Source organism: Pteropus medius, unplaced genomic scaffold (genome assembly GCF_902729225.1).
Source record: "Pteropus medius unplaced genomic scaffold, Ma_sr-lr_union100, whole genome shotgun sequence".
NCBI lineage: Eukaryota > Metazoa > Chordata > Mammalia > Chiroptera > Pteropodidae > Pteropus > Pteropus medius.
In genome coordinates this window covers 2,045,145-2,062,248 of record NW_024354550.1, presented here as the reverse complement: position 1 = coordinate 2,062,248, position 17,104 = coordinate 2,045,145, and the positions used below count along the sequence as shown (strand labels likewise).

The 17,104-nt window shown below is 35.5% G+C and overlaps 2 protein-coding genes across 3 annotated transcripts in view; one reads left to right on the top strand and one right to left on the bottom strand.

The window, feature by feature from the left end:
* MED12L (mediator complex subunit 12L) overlaps window positions 1–17,104 on the bottom strand; it is a 315,454-nt gene that overhangs the window by 59,972 nt on the left and 238,378 nt on the right. Inside the window, 7 exon segments of the mRNA XM_039855087.1 lie at window positions 370–511; window positions 1,107–1,334; window positions 5,519–5,650; window positions 8,661–8,824; window positions 9,685–9,828; window positions 10,469–10,587; window positions 14,680–14,827. Coding sequence (XP_039711021.1) covers window positions 370–511; window positions 1,107–1,334; window positions 5,519–5,650; window positions 8,661–8,824; window positions 9,685–9,828; window positions 10,469–10,587; window positions 14,680–14,827 — 1,077 coding nt within the window.
* Window positions 1–17,104, top strand: part of P2RY12 (purinergic receptor P2Y12) — a 44,253-nt gene that overhangs the window by 18,110 nt on the left and 9,039 nt on the right. Inside the window, exon 1 of one of the 2 annotated variants that reach the window (XM_039855091.1) lies at window positions 15,030–15,122. The exons of the other annotated variant lie outside the window; for it this stretch is intronic. The gene's annotated coding sequence lies outside the window, so the exon portion shown is untranslated. Of the gene's footprint in view, window positions 1–15,029; window positions 15,123–17,104 lie in introns of those variants that run through there. 2 annotated transcript variants of the gene reach the window in all.

Here is a 17,104-nt window from a genome sequence, read left to right as displayed (position 1 = left end):
TTTTCTTCAGAACATAAACTGCTTCAGTTAAATTATGTCCTGTGCCATGAAGAACCCAAAGCAATTCATAAAAACTACAAACAAATAGCTCTGAAGAGACTATATTAAAAAAAAAAAAAAATCTCAGCTAACAAATAAGGGACTTCTTGGCAAATAAGGGAATTCTGCTATAGATTAAGCTATCTTTTTTATTTCATTTTTTTTTTTTTAATTTACTTAATCCTTAGCAACCATACTCTGGTTTATTGCTTTTGGAGAGAGAAGGAAAAAATATTTTACATTTCAGCCGAGAGTTAAGTCAATTTAAAAAATTTACTAACTAAATATTTGATTGTCCAGTTGAGCTTTTAAGTGAAAAAGAAAACTTACATCTACAGTGCAAAGTACATCATTAAACCCCCAGACATGATTTGAAGAACAACAAAGAGCCTTCAGAACTCCCAACCATTCCGAACTAAGAACAGTGCAGCAAGCTGTCAGCTCGGAGGAGAAATTGGCAATGTCATTAATCCTAGAAAGAAGAAAAAGAATATAGGTAGTAGAAAGTAACAAAAGAGAAATACTCACATGTAATATTCTTGAGGAACACATATTTCACTATCATCAAACAAGTCATTCATATTTTATATTCAAGAATACAATAAATATATTATTATTGTCAAATGACCTAGTAGAATCTGGTGCAGAAGATAAAAGTAAATGGCTTCAAATGCTTTCGAGCATTTAATGCTGTTGAGCAACAAATAGTAATCAATATAGATGTCAATTATATTTTTAGTTCTGTGAACAAACTGACCTATAAATTTACATTTTTAAGGGCATCAAAAACTTAAACTAAGTAATTCAGGTAGGCCTAAATACAGTGTTTTCAAAATATAGGTATTTTTTATTTATGTTTTTATTATATATGTTTTTGTCTCTCAAGTAAGGAAATTACGGTACAGAGCAGAGGTGAATTCAGGAATAAAAGAATATGAAAAGATGAAAAAACAAAAAAACCAACATCCAAATGTCAGCCTAGGCAATTATTAAAGAAGTTAATTTCAAAGTGGCACCAAAACAACAACTGTGTGGTTAAACGTGAATTCCAGGGTTAATCAGCTCACCTTCCGGCGTCCTGATGGCCCATACATACATTCATGAGTGTATTGCAGACAAAGCTGTAGCGATTGGCCGCATTGTCACTAAGGATCTTTCCCAGCATTGAGTAGTTGACACTACGGGCCGAAGGATTCTCAATAAAATCCATCATGAAGTCCGGATCCCATCGCAAGTTAGAATTTGCAGGCATCACATTATTATATATGGTTTGCTTAACTTTTGAACAGGCACTACTGAGGTTACAAGAAGAAGAGTTTAAAAAACAAAAAACTAGAATAACAAGAAAGTTATTTCATTTAAGGACAGATTAAATGGCAGCAACTGTAATGTTAAGAAGACAATATGAGTTCTTGATTCCAACTTCTTAAATATCGGCACTGGACACAATGCCTGGGATGTAGTAGTTACTCAAATAGTTGCTGAATAAGTTGAAGAACAAAACAAGAATAAGACATTTGGTTACTAATCTTAATTACTTTCTCATCTTTTTTACATTCTACATGTTCCAAAAATAATTTACTAAGCCTTCCAACAACTGTCTCTGAACAGTAGGTGGAAAGTGTTATTACTTAAGAATAAAAATTAGATTGCACATCAGAAATAATATGGTGTTTCAGTCCTAATTTTACATCCTGCAAAACAATCCCTCTAAGCATCCAGTTGAAGTTCATGTACCAAGGCTACTCTGGGCACTGTGATACAGCTGTGGGGGAAAAAAAAAAAAAAAAAAGAGGCTTATTCTCTGCCTTCAAGGAGCTTACATTCCAGTAGGGGGATATGGATAACACACAAATTCAATGAGAGTAAAGAAACCATTATGTCGTTCCTAAAAAATGTACACGTTGTGTTATATTAAGAGATTTTTAAGAGGCTGGTTTATCACACGAAAACAGTGCATATTTCAGTGAGTTACAGTTGAGTAAGACCTAGCATATTGGAAGTACAAAGGGAATTATAAAGTATCTGATCCACTCCAGCTCTGCAGATGAGGCTGAAGGATGATCTGATTTAAAAGCTGAGATTCCATATACACTCAGCTATTCTTGCCGACTTGCTGTGCATAGTAAGTTCGTAAGCAGCATTCATCTCTACTCAAGAGCTCCTTTAAACAGCAGAAAGCCTTTTTCTTTTAGATAAAGTTTTTGGCATCAAATTTATTTGTGAAGTAGGGGACATATGGCTTCCCCCTAACCCCCATCCCCAGTCTTACACATTTATATAAATAATAGCCAGGAATGATTTCCTTAAAAATGAAAAGGCATGAAATAACTCTTTACCCTAAACTGTTCCCATTGCCAACTGCTTTAAGAAAATAAGAGATTTTTCAGTTCAATGTTTGCCAAAATGTGACTTCAGACCTCCTCCTTCAGAATCATCTCTGTGGTATCTGTTAAAAATTGAGACTGCTGGGCCTCACTATAGGTTTACTGAATCTGTATGTTTAAGAAAATCTGTCCCAGGTAATCTGCCAAATAACTCTTGAAGAAGCGCTGGTCCAACGGAGAGGACTGAAGCTACCCGCTAAACAGCAACAATTACAATCTTCTACCTTTCTTTGCAGACAACTTATGTAAAATCTGATCAGTGGTCACTGAAGGATACGAGTTTGCGATCTGGAGTCATAACCTGTTCAAAATGATGGACATTATGTAGTCCCCAGTGCTTTGAAAATCTCCTCTTTCCTGTCTTACCACAATTTCTACTCAACTTTTCATTCATTCTCTTTGCAATAGTTCTTAATTTGTTTCACTTCCCCACTAAAAATGAAACAAAAACAAACCATGCACTTTGCTGGCTCCCTCCAGAACACCACATCCCTGGTTTCCTCTACCTCCTAATATACCGAGTATTGAATGAAACAGACTTCTGCAAATAGTAAAGCACTTTTTTTTAAAATTCAACTTTCCACTAAATTCTAACAATCCATTCATACCTGTCTTTAAAAACCAAAAGAATTCTACTTTTCTTTCTTAAATTTCATAAGATTCAGCCTCTACTTTTCTATCAGTATAGAGACTTCTCTCGCGTTGACTCTCTCATACCTTCAGCCTGGATTGCATTTTTCTGAACTCTACGGCTTATGGTAAAGTCTCCTCACCCTTCATCTGTAGGCTTCCTGTTTCATTTATTACACTCTTTCCAGGTGAGCTTTTATGTTTTAATAAAAAGTTAGCTGCCATCTAGGCTGCTCTCAAATTTTTAGCACTCTCTGTTGAAGGCATATATGGAATTAAAAAATTAACAGGCATTTTCCTTCCGAGACTGCATGTATCAGAAAAAAAAACTGATAGAGTAATGAAGGCAACACACACCTGGAAGCAAAATGACTTATATTCAAATCTAAGTTTCATCTTTCATTAACTTATGATGAGGAACGATCATTTGTACATAGGAAAAATCTACTTCCTTGGGTTGTTGGGCAGATTAAAGATCTCGATGGAAATAACTCAGCATAGTGCTTAGCACACAGCCGCAGTTCAATCAGTGGTAGATGTGATTAGTGCTTTATGTCCTCCAAATATTCTTTTTCTACAACTTTTAGATGGTGTCTCAGATCCAATTATTAAAATTGTTTTATTAGTATACTAACAGAAATCTCTCCACATATCTAGCTTCTATTTGACCATTTTTCTTAATCCCAAACTATAATACTGTCTGACATCAAGTTTTCCCGAAAAAGCAGAAATTCTCTTCCACTTGTTCAGTTGAGACAAATTTAGACAGTGTCACTCTCTGTAATGCGCCACTCTGCTGATCCAAGCAGCCCCTCAGTTCATTGCTAGTCTCCTAAATCTCCACACGTCCAGTGTACGTTACTTGAATTAACTCATTTAACATACTTGTGCACCCTGAAGGAGCAGAATTGGGTAAAATAGGTTATTGGGGCTTTCTTGGGAAGTTTGCTGTTAAAAACAGGGCTGTCTCAAGAACTAAATCATGTATGAGAAAGCTCTTTAAAAACTGTAAACGGAAACTGAAAGCTCTCTGTAAAGAAACCACAGAACACACGGTCTGACTACTATTACACATAATTCCCGTGAAAGACATTTCCCTAAGACTCACTCAAACATTCTATAAGGGATTATTTTGAAACCTCACTTATTTCATGAAGACATACATTCACATTTTTCCCCTATCAATACCATTAAAAATACCATGACATTTTGTTATGTATCTTTTATCCAACAGATTTCTTTGCAGTGCCTACTATGAGCCAGACACTCTTCAAGGTACTGAGACACGGCAGGAAAGAAAATATAAAAAGTTTCTGCTTTCATGAGGCTTACACTCCAGGAAGAAGCCAGGCCAAAAATAAACATAAAATGTACCCGGGGTTAATAAGTGCTAAGGTTTAGAGAATGAGAGAGTAAGGGGAGAGAGGTGGTATTTAAAATAGGATGGTCAGGGAGGTAGAGCCGTTAATGAACTATGGAGGTGAGCACCAAGTAACTGGGAAAAAAACATAACAACAGAGGTAAGAGCAAGTGCAAAAGCCCCCAGATAGGTGCTTAGAGTCTTTGAAGACCAGTAAAGAGGTCCATGAGGGTAGAATAAAACGGACCGAGGGGAAGAAGTAGAAGAGAAAATCGGGTCCAGTCAATCCTGAAGGCTAGATAAGGATTTTGATTTTATTTGGAGTAGATAAGAAGCCATTGGAAAACTTTAAATTATTCTTATTTTAAAAGGATGACTTCAGTAGATATGTTGATAATATGCTCAAGAGAGTCAGGGGAGCAAGCAGGGAAACCAGTTAAAAGGACTCGGCAATGGTCTAATGAAGAGATGACCATGGTGGTAGTGGCAGAACAATGAAGAGTGGTCAGATTCCAGGTACACCTGGAAGGCAGGGCTCACAGGACTTATAAGCAAACTGGATGCAAGGTATGAGAAGGCAAAGAAAACTGGAATTGATCATGCTTTCCTTACCTCTTTCTAGATTCTAAATTTATTTTGCCAGTGATTATTGTCTCTTACAATTAATAACCTAAATTTCCTCAAAATAGCATTAAATAAGTGTGTATTTTCCAGCACCTGTCTACCTGTGGAAGTAGTAAGTGCTATGATGCAGAAAATGATAGGGAGTCAGGGATGCTGTTTGGAACAGATGGTCAAGAGAGGAAAGAATCAAAGTGAGCAAGTGGGCAAATGGAGGAGATACAACGTTCCGAGTGAGGTAAAAGCAAATGCAAAACATAAAATATATTCTCAAGTTTATCTCAAAATTTCAAATATATCTAAACATGAATAATAATTTGTAATGAGAGGTTATAGCTACAACAAAAGGTAACTCAAGATGAATTGTGGCAGATATAATTATGATTAACTTTCATTATTAAAAAGGATGGCAAGCTTGGTTGAGTCACTCACAAATAGAGACACAATCCTGCTTCTATTCTTTTGATTGTCTTTTACGCACCTGAAGAGGTCTCCAAATTTACTTCTGAGGTGGCTACATGATACGTAGAGATCATAGAGGTAGGCTAAGATGCATCTTTCAGGAGAAGAACATTCTGAGGGGTTCACAACATGCTTTACCACACCACACAACCTGAGAAAAACATGTGAAGAAAAGAGACGTATATTTTGCTAATATATATGTTATTGTTTGAATATTTTAGAATGAAAATATGTCCATTTATTACTTGGGCAAGAAAAAAGATATGCTATAATGTTGACACTAAACATTATAGCAATAGTGAATAAATGAGCAAAATATCAGTTTCTATTATGATATTAAAACACTAGATACTTTTTTAAAACTTCAGAAATGTCATTAACAACAAGAAACAAAAGAAATTCCTCCATACAGAAGATAAAATGGAAGAACCCAACAATAAAGTTGCTGTGACTAGAACACAAAAGAAAAAATGAAGTAGAGAATCTCTGTTCGGTAAAAAGATTCACAAATTCAGTAAATTTTCAAAGATCCTCAAACCCACTCCTTTGAAAAAGAGTAATTCTTCTAATCAGTAAATCTGGGAAATTCATTTTCAAGACCATGAGCTGGTTCTGGCATGAACCCAATAAATTCATGGTTTGAGGTCACATTTCCCTTGTTTATCCAAACTAGAAACAAATTTTAGTTTATCTTACATAAAAATTTAAAACCCCTTCTTTCTAGTGACAGTCTCAGTAAGTCTTTCAGTTCAGAAGTACCATTACCATTCCAGTTGGTGCCATTTTCCCCAAATCAGAACTGTGGCCCCTTTGGCCATAGTTCATAGAACACAGAAGTAAACAAAAGTGGTCCATTCACATATATGTGAGTCTGATTCCACTACCGTCTTTTACCCTGTTACAGGGTTCAGCCTTAATAGTCATCTATTAATAAACAGTGTTATAGATGACTCTGATTATTAAAGCTGAAATAAGCTTTAGAAATCAAGATTCATCCTCTTCATTTCACAGAAGGGCTCTAAGGCTCAGAAAGGTAAAGCGATTTGCCAATAGGCAAAGAGCTAGTTCACAGTAGACCCAAGAGGAGAGCTTAGGTCTCCATACTCCCAGTCCAGAGCTCACTCTACTACTCAGGGAACAGGAGGAAGCCAGAGGGAATCTAGGATGTCAAGGCTAAGAAGAAATCGCAAATTACAAAAACCAGAGGTGGAACTTCAGGCCACTACGTTAGGAAATGGCAATGGGGCATCCCAAACCCTGTGAACTGACATCAGCAGATGGGGTCACTAGGCAGCTGGTAAAAGCTGTCAGTTACAGCAAAAGTGGCATGCCATTAAGAAAAATACACTCGATTGTTAACATTATAAACAAAAAAATTCCAGACATAACCTAAAAAGCAAAGAATTACTTTGTGATTAAAGTAAATAAATACTTATTGAAAGTTTGCTAGGTATCCACGATATAGCAGTCAGTGATTCCTGAATATACAGGATCTCAATTTAAAGCGTTTTTCCTACATGTAAGAAAATGTTTTTCCTACATGTAAGAAAAACATTTTAAATTGAGATCCTGTATATTCATTCTTGTAAGTATGAAAAAAACAAAATAATAATTTTGGGTAAAATAGTTATCCTTACTATGTATGGTAAAGTTAAAATATAATAAGGCTAATATTAAATATGATTTTATGAACATTTACTAGAACATGAATTTAAAATGTCAAAATAAACGATACAGAAATAAATTTTAACCTAATAAAAAAAGAAAAATACTTATTAAAACCTATTATATTCATTTCATGACCAGTTTAAAAAGTATAGTATAAATTAAATAGTATGAATGAACTCCAAATTTGAAAAACTTTTAGCAGTCTGGGAGATTTTTTAGCTATTTGATGTTGAGTACATCATTTAAGTATTTCATTTAACAGGCCCAAGCCAAGTTTCAGTCTCTTGAATTCCAAATGGTATTATTAATTATTCAGCTTACAGGGTAGTTGAGGGTTATTCAATAGTTCTCTATTTCCTGAATTCTAACATGTCAATTTTCTTACATTTAAAAATATCTGGATGTTTCAGATTTCACTTAATAATCTATGTGTAAAATTAATGTGGTTGCATTTCTTTCCCCCCAAAAAGCTACTGTGGATGCCACTATGGAACAGAGTATAAATTGATTACAAGAACAAAAGAGGACTACAGAACCAAAGAAACCCAGGTTTCTTCTGAGCCCAGAAGGAAAATGGAAGAACAGGTTGTCTTTTTTGATATAACATGCCCTGGAGAAAGGAGTCTGCATTGGACAAAAAGGAGCTTAGTATAGGGTTTCTGAGAGCTCACTGTACTTCTCAGGTCCCTGTAACCTCAACATCTAATGGGGATAACATTAGGTAATTATTTAGCCCAATTTTACTAGTGGTAGTAGAGAAAATCTTAGCTTACAATCCACACAAACCAAAAAAAGACTAAGAATCGAGAAAGTTGCTTGTTCTAGATTAATCTTATCAAAAGACAGCTTTAGTTTATTAAAAAATGAAATTAAAGTAAACCTTTAAGATGACAATGCATGCAAAGCTATTTCTCCAAATATAAACTGAAATTACATTAACAAAGAAGTCGTAACATATTCACCATTCATAACAACCCATGATGCTGGATAGCACAGATGATGGGCTATAAATGACTGGCTTATATTGGTGGAGACTAAGGGGAAGGAAGTCAAGAAGGAAATGAAGAAGGGAGGAAGGAATCACATTTTATTAAAAAACAACATATGTTTCATGCCAATAACTCCTTTGATGAATGTGTCCTTGCAGATGTATTCTTTACATCAGGGGTCCCCAGTTCCCAGGCTGCAGACCGGTACCTGTCAGTAGCCTGTTAGGAACTCGGCCACACAGTGGGAGAGCGAGCTAAGCTTCATCTCTATCTGCAGCTGCTCCCCAGTGCTAGCCTCACCACCTCAGCTCCACCTCAGATCATCAGGCATTAGATTCTCATAGAAGCACTGGTCCCTGGTGCCAAAAAGGTTAAGGACTGCTGCTTTGTATTTTCTTATTGAAATAAATCAGTACTATTTTTCTCTTGAAACTACTATGATATTTCATCACAAATTATACATTCTAGGATGTGAGAAACAATAATGATATTACATATACCAACCCTTCAAACACCTGGGCTGTTTGATCAGGATTCAGGATCAGACAACTATGGTACCGCCTGAGAACAGCCACAATGCAGACACAAAGCCCCGTTGTGTAACTTCCTGCCAGGCTGGAAGATTTCAGGAGCAGTTCAGCTTCTACAACACTCAGTTCATTTAGTAGCTACAAGGAGAGAAAAGGTTGAATAAAAACATAGCTGCCAAAACAAATAGGAAAACATCTGCTTTTAAAAACCATGGATATAGTGAGTTATTCTAACACTACTTGATCTCACTTTATCCTGCCCCAGGATCATGTACATGCATAACCACAGTCACAGAAAACACACCCCAGTGAATTAAACTGGTTTTTAATTTTAATCTCTTATCAAATTAGGGATTTTCTTGTCTAGACATCATGGTATATATGCAATCAAAAAGTACTCAATACTAGAACAGTTAATAAAATTTTATGGTGGCCCAAAGTTCTGGGCTGGATAATTTCAGAGAAAAGCATGCCACTTCTCATTTTTTTTCATTTTTCCCTTCTTTTTAATAAAACAGAAGTTATTTATCACTATTTTGTTATTAACAAAGCTAACACCTCCAATAGAATAAGGAGTAGAAACCAACTTTTATTTCTGTTTACTACCAACATAAGATAATAAATAAACTCCAGTATATGTATAAGAAATATAGGGCAAATCAAATTATAAGGTTTTATTTTTTTGCTCTTAACCTAAAATATACTCTATTATTAACAGCAAATAAACTTTCACCTTTCCTCAGCAAAATTACGACAAAAAAATTACTCTCAAAATGCTCACATTTTTTAAATGACTATGATATATAATTTCATATATATATTTATGATTATTTAATTAAAAAATATGAACACAGTTGCAATTAAAATGCTAAGTGAATACAGTTTTTTCCAGAATGTCTCAATTATTCAAAAACGCACTGGTGGCTCATTTTAAGTTGTATGATGCCTGGTAGGTTTGCTTCCCTAAAACAACGAGAGAAGCAGGGTCTCTTTGACACCTGTATTGCGAAGTCAATTAATCCGTTGATGTTCAGTGCTGGCTCCATGAGGTCAAAGATGAGCTGAATGTGGTGAGCCAAAGGGAGATGATAGGATGTCCCTGATGCAAAGCTAGTGATTTGTTCTAGCACGTTGTTAGAGATCTGTGCAAACAAAAGTGAAAATAATTATAAGATCAATATTCTAAATAATTTATTAAATTATTTTATATTTTAAGAAATGTGAATTTATATGTGATTCTACTTAGAGAAAACATTTCTACAGAGATCAGAAAATCATGTACAAATCAACTTCCTTACTATAGCTATCATTTGAAAAAATAAGCCAAGTTGTCATAAAGATCAAGATATAACTATCCTAAAGGAAGGACTACAAATATTAATTGCTTTCCAAGTTACATCTATTTATTTGATATCAATGGATTTGTAAAACAAAACATTTGATTTCTTCACAATTACATAGTATTTTATTTCAGCCATCAACAGATTTCTCCTTTAACAATATCAATGTAGGACCATAATATAATGAGTATTGCATTAAAGATTATTTTATATAGTATGATTATTACCAAAAAGTAAAAATATTTTCACGATAAAAATGAATTCTTCTGAGGAAGGCAACCTGTTACTTAAAATTGAACTACTCAATAGTTTGAGATGCCTCCCAATAGGTTTAAAAAACATATTTAAAAACAAACTAAGGCTAAAAACATATATTGTCTAAAAGATTTTTCAGGAAATATGAATATCTTAAATGCATAATAAAATAGTTTTAAATGGCCACCTGAGATGTCACTTGATGCTGATCAAAATAAGAAAGGAGCTGAAGTTTTGTGAACACAGTCTCCAGTGTTGGAAATGCTTCCTGTTTGTTCTTCCTGACTTTTTGTCCTTCATCTCCAACTAAATAAACACACAGTACATACATTATTTTCCATTTAATAGAAGCTCTTGACTTTAATGTTGTTTTTACTGAAGCATTACATAAGAAAAGGTACATGAATTATGAATTTCTACAAAATACATACTCATGTAACAAAACAAATCACATACCAGAATCCTAGAAATTCCCTCAGGTCCCCTTCGGGCACTTCTCTCTCTCTGGGGACAAGATCCTGACTTCTAACAGCTTGGACTGATACTGCCCACCTTGAAACTTTATATAAATAGGACCATACGATTATATACATTTAACATCTGGCATCTTTCACTCAACATTATGCTTCTGGGATTAATCCATATTGTTGCTGCAATTTTAACTTGTTTTAAACATTAATAATTCTCACTTATGTACAATATTCCAATATGTGACTATACCGCCATTTACTTATCCACTATAGCAAGTAATTTCTAGATTTTGCTACTATTAGAAGTGACTTTATGAACATTTCTAACTCACTGACTTTTAAAATAGGATAATTTCAACAATGAAGGGCTGGAGGGGCGGAGATTACCCAGGTTCACTTTGACATCATAGAAAACTTGACTGGCACCTTCTTAGGAGAGGCACTGTGATATTTTTCCCAGTTTAGTATATAAAAAAGGAAATTCACACAATTCCTACTATTTTTAGGGGTAGAAAGAAATGAAATTCTTCCACATTAATGGGAACGTGCTACACTTATAAATTTAGTATAAAGTGTAAAGAAAATTCCAATAAAATGTTTTATAAGTACTGCTATCCCAGAGAGACTCTTGTTCTTTTTAAGAGTTTGAAGGGTAAGATCCAAAATTAATTAGATACTGTTTTTAAACACTTCTTAACGTATGTATTTACAAAGACAAATCTAAAAACAAACAGGAAAGGTTGTATTATATGATCTCTAAGGTCACTTCCATCACGATAATTTCAGGTAGTTAATGGCTATGGCGACAAGAGCTCTATCACTCACATCTTGTTTGGAAAAACTTTAATTTCAGAGAACAAAGATCATTTGACACATTTCTCTATGAAATACACAAGATTTCACCCAACCCAAAAAGATTTTGCTAATGGCAAATGTAATGATTTTAGAAAGTAACATTAGAAAGATTCTCTTCTTTCAATAATAAGCAATTATTGTTTAAGTCCCTGCTTGTCCCCCAGAAAAAAACACCAGGCTGTTTTGTCCAAATTTCCTAGAACAAACAAACCCTGATACTAGAGTAAATCAGAATTAAAAGGTAACATAAGGTACAAGACTGCCACTTTAATCAAATAGCACCAAGAAAAAGAATAAGTTCACTACATCTGTTTTTCGATATGTATTGCCAAAGTTACAATTAAGTGTAGAAGTCTGCCTTCAATATAGCTGCTCACATGTCATGAATATGTTTAAAATATTCAAGTTTTGAAGTTTTCATTTACCAACATCATTGATCCAAGGTTGAAAGCTCGCTTCAACAGTCTTGGGTATGATGTGCTTTACAACTGAAGTTAACATTATTATTTAGTCCTTGCTGGGACCAAAACAAAACAACACACAAAAATAACAGCCAGGAGGAAGTAGATCCAGCAATGACAATTCACAAATGCACCCTTGTTTGTTTATGCTAATTGCCTCTATTTACTTACATATAACTAATGAATTAACATCTCCTATGAAAAAAGATGCCACTGATTTTTGGTAATTTATATTCAGGTGCAAAGAAAAATATAAATAATTAGTGGTGGTTCTCAATGGAATACTTTATTTTAATGATATATACATGAGTAATAATATACTCATTATTCATAGATTTTCCTCATCCTTCTTATGTTAATTTGCTTTTATCATATATGTTATTGTTCTTTTGCTGCTTAATTTTGGTTTTCCTTTTTCAAAAATCTTTAAATCCTAGAAGTGCTGATCTCTTAGAGACTGTTATGGTAAACTTCATTAATGTTTTCAAAAAGACAGTGCCATAGAAAAAAACAAAGACGATAAGTTAATGTAAATGTAAGATGAGGTTTGACCCTCTGTACCTGGAAATGTCATATAAGTTTTAGATTATAAATTCCCCAAGGTAAGCCCCGGTTGATCTGAGAATGCTCCTAATGAGTTTCTCAAAATCATATTTTTTTTCGTGTAGCCAGAAATTAAATACATGCCCACACAAGCTGTTTGGCTGCCTTACCAATCCTCATCTTTGCTGGAAAAAGTGGGCAAACTTCCATTAATCCGAAATAGAGTTAGCTAGCTGCTTCTGGTGAACATATTAGGTTTTAAGTAGTGACTTATACATAGGCTATCAGCAAACAGCTCACAAAATCCTAAATTAACATATTTCTGGTTGAGGAATTTTATCTAAAATGAGGAAAAGACAAAAATCCCCTTTGAAGATGCCTTTTCACATGGTGTTTCCATTGCTAATATCTCACAAAGCAGCCTGGAACAATGATTTTCTCTCTGTGAGTTCCGAAGCAAGAACTGTCTGAGAGACTGACACAAGATAGCACAGACAACAGTTTGGCATTAAAAAACTCTGTGAAGGAAGGAAGTAGACTCAACAGAAAAGGATACCACATTGCTTCCTTCTGCTTCCCAACACTCTATTTTCCAAAATCAAAAAATCCACAGAATCTGGAAGGACTCTCTAAAATTAATTTAGATTCGAAAATTGTTATTACTGAACCTTTAAAGGAGATCGTGTCCACCCCATCTTCAAGAATACAAAAAAAAGTTCCAAATATTCTTTGCTAGCTAGTTGCAGGGCTCCTAAAGGCAACTCATATCCTCTTTTCTTCAGGAGAAAAGAGAAAAACAACAGGTTAACAGTTTTTCTTAGAGCAGTTTTGCATTTTTCAAGCTTAATGACAGGACAACAGGGTATCATTTCCCTTCCACAACTCTTGGCTGTCCCCTCAGGGAGCCTTTGCAGTAAAGGGTCCTTAACAGGCAATGAGAAGGAGTTAGGAAATGTGATGCTAATCACATGAAGGTAACTTTCCCATTGTGTTCTCAGGACCAACCTCGGACCTCAGGTACCTGCGAGACGTCACTTTCAGAGTGAAAAACGTGTTGCTCTTGCACCTTGTTTCTGCCCGTGCGCTCCTTCTGACGGCAAGAGCTACTTTCATTAGTTATATCTGCACTTTCCAGGTACTAGAACTAGTATAGACAAGCTCTAGTAATTCACCCGGTTGAAGTCTAAAGACCGAGTCCCTAAAAAAAGGTATGTATTTCGTACTGAACAGCAAAGTAGGGTTCCTAGAGGTGGTTTATACCATGTGTAGGAAGTGCAGTGCTTGCACAGAGCAAATTCAAACCTCCCCTCCCCCTTTGTATTATTACGTAACAGAGAAATAAACATCACTGGTGGTAGTGGACAATATATAGTGATATCATATTTTAAATCATATGACGGCCTAATAAAATAAACAAACCTTGAGAAGAGTAATTAGGCAAAGAGAAGTGGATATTTACAAAATTTCAATTATGCAATCTGGTGACATAAGATAAATGCATAGTTTCACTGTAAAAACTATGTAAAAAGCCAGGGAAAAGAATATTCCAAGAAGGCATTATAGAGCAAAGACCCAAATTTCTTTTTTACTTGACATCATTTGGTGATGTGGGTAGCCACCACTACCTACTGCAATTATTCTTCTGTAATAATGTAAGGAAAGATCAGTGACTACAGTGTCATGATTTCCAAGTATCATGAAAATACGAGCACCCAGAACAAACTACAAGCTTGAAAAAGGATAGTAAAGAATTGGGGAAACTTCCAGACTAAGGGTTCCGACTTATTCTTCAGTACCTCATTTGACACTACTGTAGAAAATTTAGGAAGTATAAGAGAAAATAAAAATTACCTATATCTATCTATAGAGCATGCTTTTTTAATACAAGAATTACTATAAATGGAACAAAGGCCTTAAAATTTCAATATGCTTATTCACATTTCAATGTGACAGTCATTCAGGAGAGGAAACACTCTGGGGACAGTGCCATGTAGAAATGTGATAAAGACTGTGCCAAGAGAAAAGACATAAGACAGCACAATGGGAGCAAGTGCATTCGGGCCCTTTACCCCCGGTCTCTGTGGTGCTCTTCTTATTTAGGATTTTCAAAATATCTTTGGTAATCTTCTTCAGCTGATGCCTCACTTCGTCACGCTCTTTGCCCACTCCATAAAGAAGGATTGTGCGCTGGTTACATTCATGACTTGAAGATTCATCCTGAAAAACAGAAAATACACTCTGAAACCCCTGTTTGCAGGGGTGGGGCTGCATTTCTTGTCCATGAAATGCACTAACCACAGCATCTCCACACTGGCTTGCGGTGATGGCACCTGTCCACCTTCCAATTCACCTCAACCTCCACTGGCAACACCCTTGTTTTTCCAGTTTGGAACTTACTAAAGTGTAAAAAAAAAAAAACCAAAAAAAAAAAACCAAACCAAAAAAAAAAAAAAAATGGGTCAACTGACCTGAAGTCTTAATAGAAGCAATTGATGTGGGCGTACCCTACAGAGTAAGTTTTGACTATTGAAAAACTTTTCATTGTTTAAAATATAGCATGGTGTTAATTTCACATCATATTACATACTATTTGTACTTTTCCCTTAAGGAAAATGTTATTTCTTAGTAAATTTGGTTTTCTATATATAGCATCATTAAATATTTCATAGAAAGAAAGATCTTACTAGGATACTCCAAGTACTTTTATAAAAATGTTCCATTTACTTCCAACATGACTGTGTGAGATACAGGTATATTTTATTTCTAAATGACAAAATAATATAGCATGCAGATCTTATTAGATGTGAGGTAAATATTCTGACATGTTCTGATACCACCTTTCTCTTCTGGACCAGCTCCCCAACCCTGCCCACAGAAACAGTGAATTCAAGCACTATTTCTCCCACATGCGAAAGGAAACTAGTTAGTCACAGCAAAATAAAAACCCATACACACCACTAAACATGTTCCTCAGCCAAAGTTAAATAGTCCAGGATGTGCCCTCTCTTACACCTGGTTCTGAATTTATCTACCTAAATTTCTCTCTTGGATCTTATACTCTTTCATTTTCTTAGGAAAATTCCCAGCTCTATCCTTCAATCTATCTTCTTTTCTTACCATTTGTACATGTATTCCCATGCTAGGTGCTTACCTCCTTCCTAACAATATCTAATCCTAAGAAGCTTGCATGAGAAAAGAACATCTCCCAGGAAACACAAACTGTACCATGTTCAAACTTAGTAGTGGCCATAAAACAGAGCAAAATCTTTGAGACTTGGAGAATACCAGTGTTTAATTTGGAATATTCTACATGTGTACTCTGCACAAAGTAGCATTTTGCTTTTGCAGTCTTGAAATGAGAGCCTTGTTTTCTGTTTCTGTCTGTTTCTTCTCAATCTCTTTGTCATTCTGTCTTTCTCTCTCACATACTTGCAGTCAAGGCACAATTTATCCTTGCACTGGTTCCTTTTTTATTCTCTTCTACTAGAAATATACATGTGTACCCTGCCAGCTTATCTTGCTATACTGTCCTAATAATTATTGTTTCAGGTGTGCAAACATGCCTCCTTAAGAGAAGAAAGATTAGGAGCAAATCTCTTCTAGAAGCTTTCGTTATTTAATATATCCTGAGTATCCAAATCTCTCCCGTTTTCCAAAGACAGAACTAACCACAGATTAAAGTCAACATAGGCAGTGATTCCTACACCTGGTTGCATCTGAATGACCTGAGCTGCTTGTTAATGTCCTATTTTTGTTGTTGTTACACAGTGTTACTGAAATATTTCTTTTATGTCTGATGGGATGCGTACACAAGAACCCTATAAAGGGAACAGGAGGGTGCCCAGAAAACTGTCAGAACTCGGGCAGCGCCGGTTGTGCCCCTGGCAGTTGCTTTCAGTTACGACACCTGTTGTCAAAGGGTGCTGATGTCAACTTCTGTGCAAGAGGGGTGACAGAAAGATAGTAGCAGTCATTCAACAACTATTGATAGAGTGTCTATTTAAAGCTAGACAAAGTGCTAAGAACCCTGAGAAAAATGTTAGGATGAAAGTTCCCTGTCTTCAAGGAGTGCAGATTCAGTGTCATAAAAGTAGCATTTGCAGAGCTAGAAGCCTAAACAGGAACAGTGGGGGAAGGTATCCTGGAAAGACCCATGCACTCTTCACAAATACTGCAGCTCCACAACGCATCCCTAACATCCCAAGCTCAGGGTAAGAGAGAGCAGTGGCTGCATTCCGGTCCAGTTCTATGGCCCTGGATAACGAGCTTTTCTGAGCCTCGGATTCTTCTGAAAAATGAGTATATCACCTGTCTTGTAAGGTTTTTGTGAGAGGAATAATGTAAAATGCTTAGCAGCATAACACAGACACTACCCCCTGCCATCCATTCATATTTCTACACTTCCACTTCTCTTTTGCACAGACCCCTTAATCACACTGTACCACATCACTCAACAATTCCTAAAGATGCTGGGGGCACTTCCTTTCTTTGCTG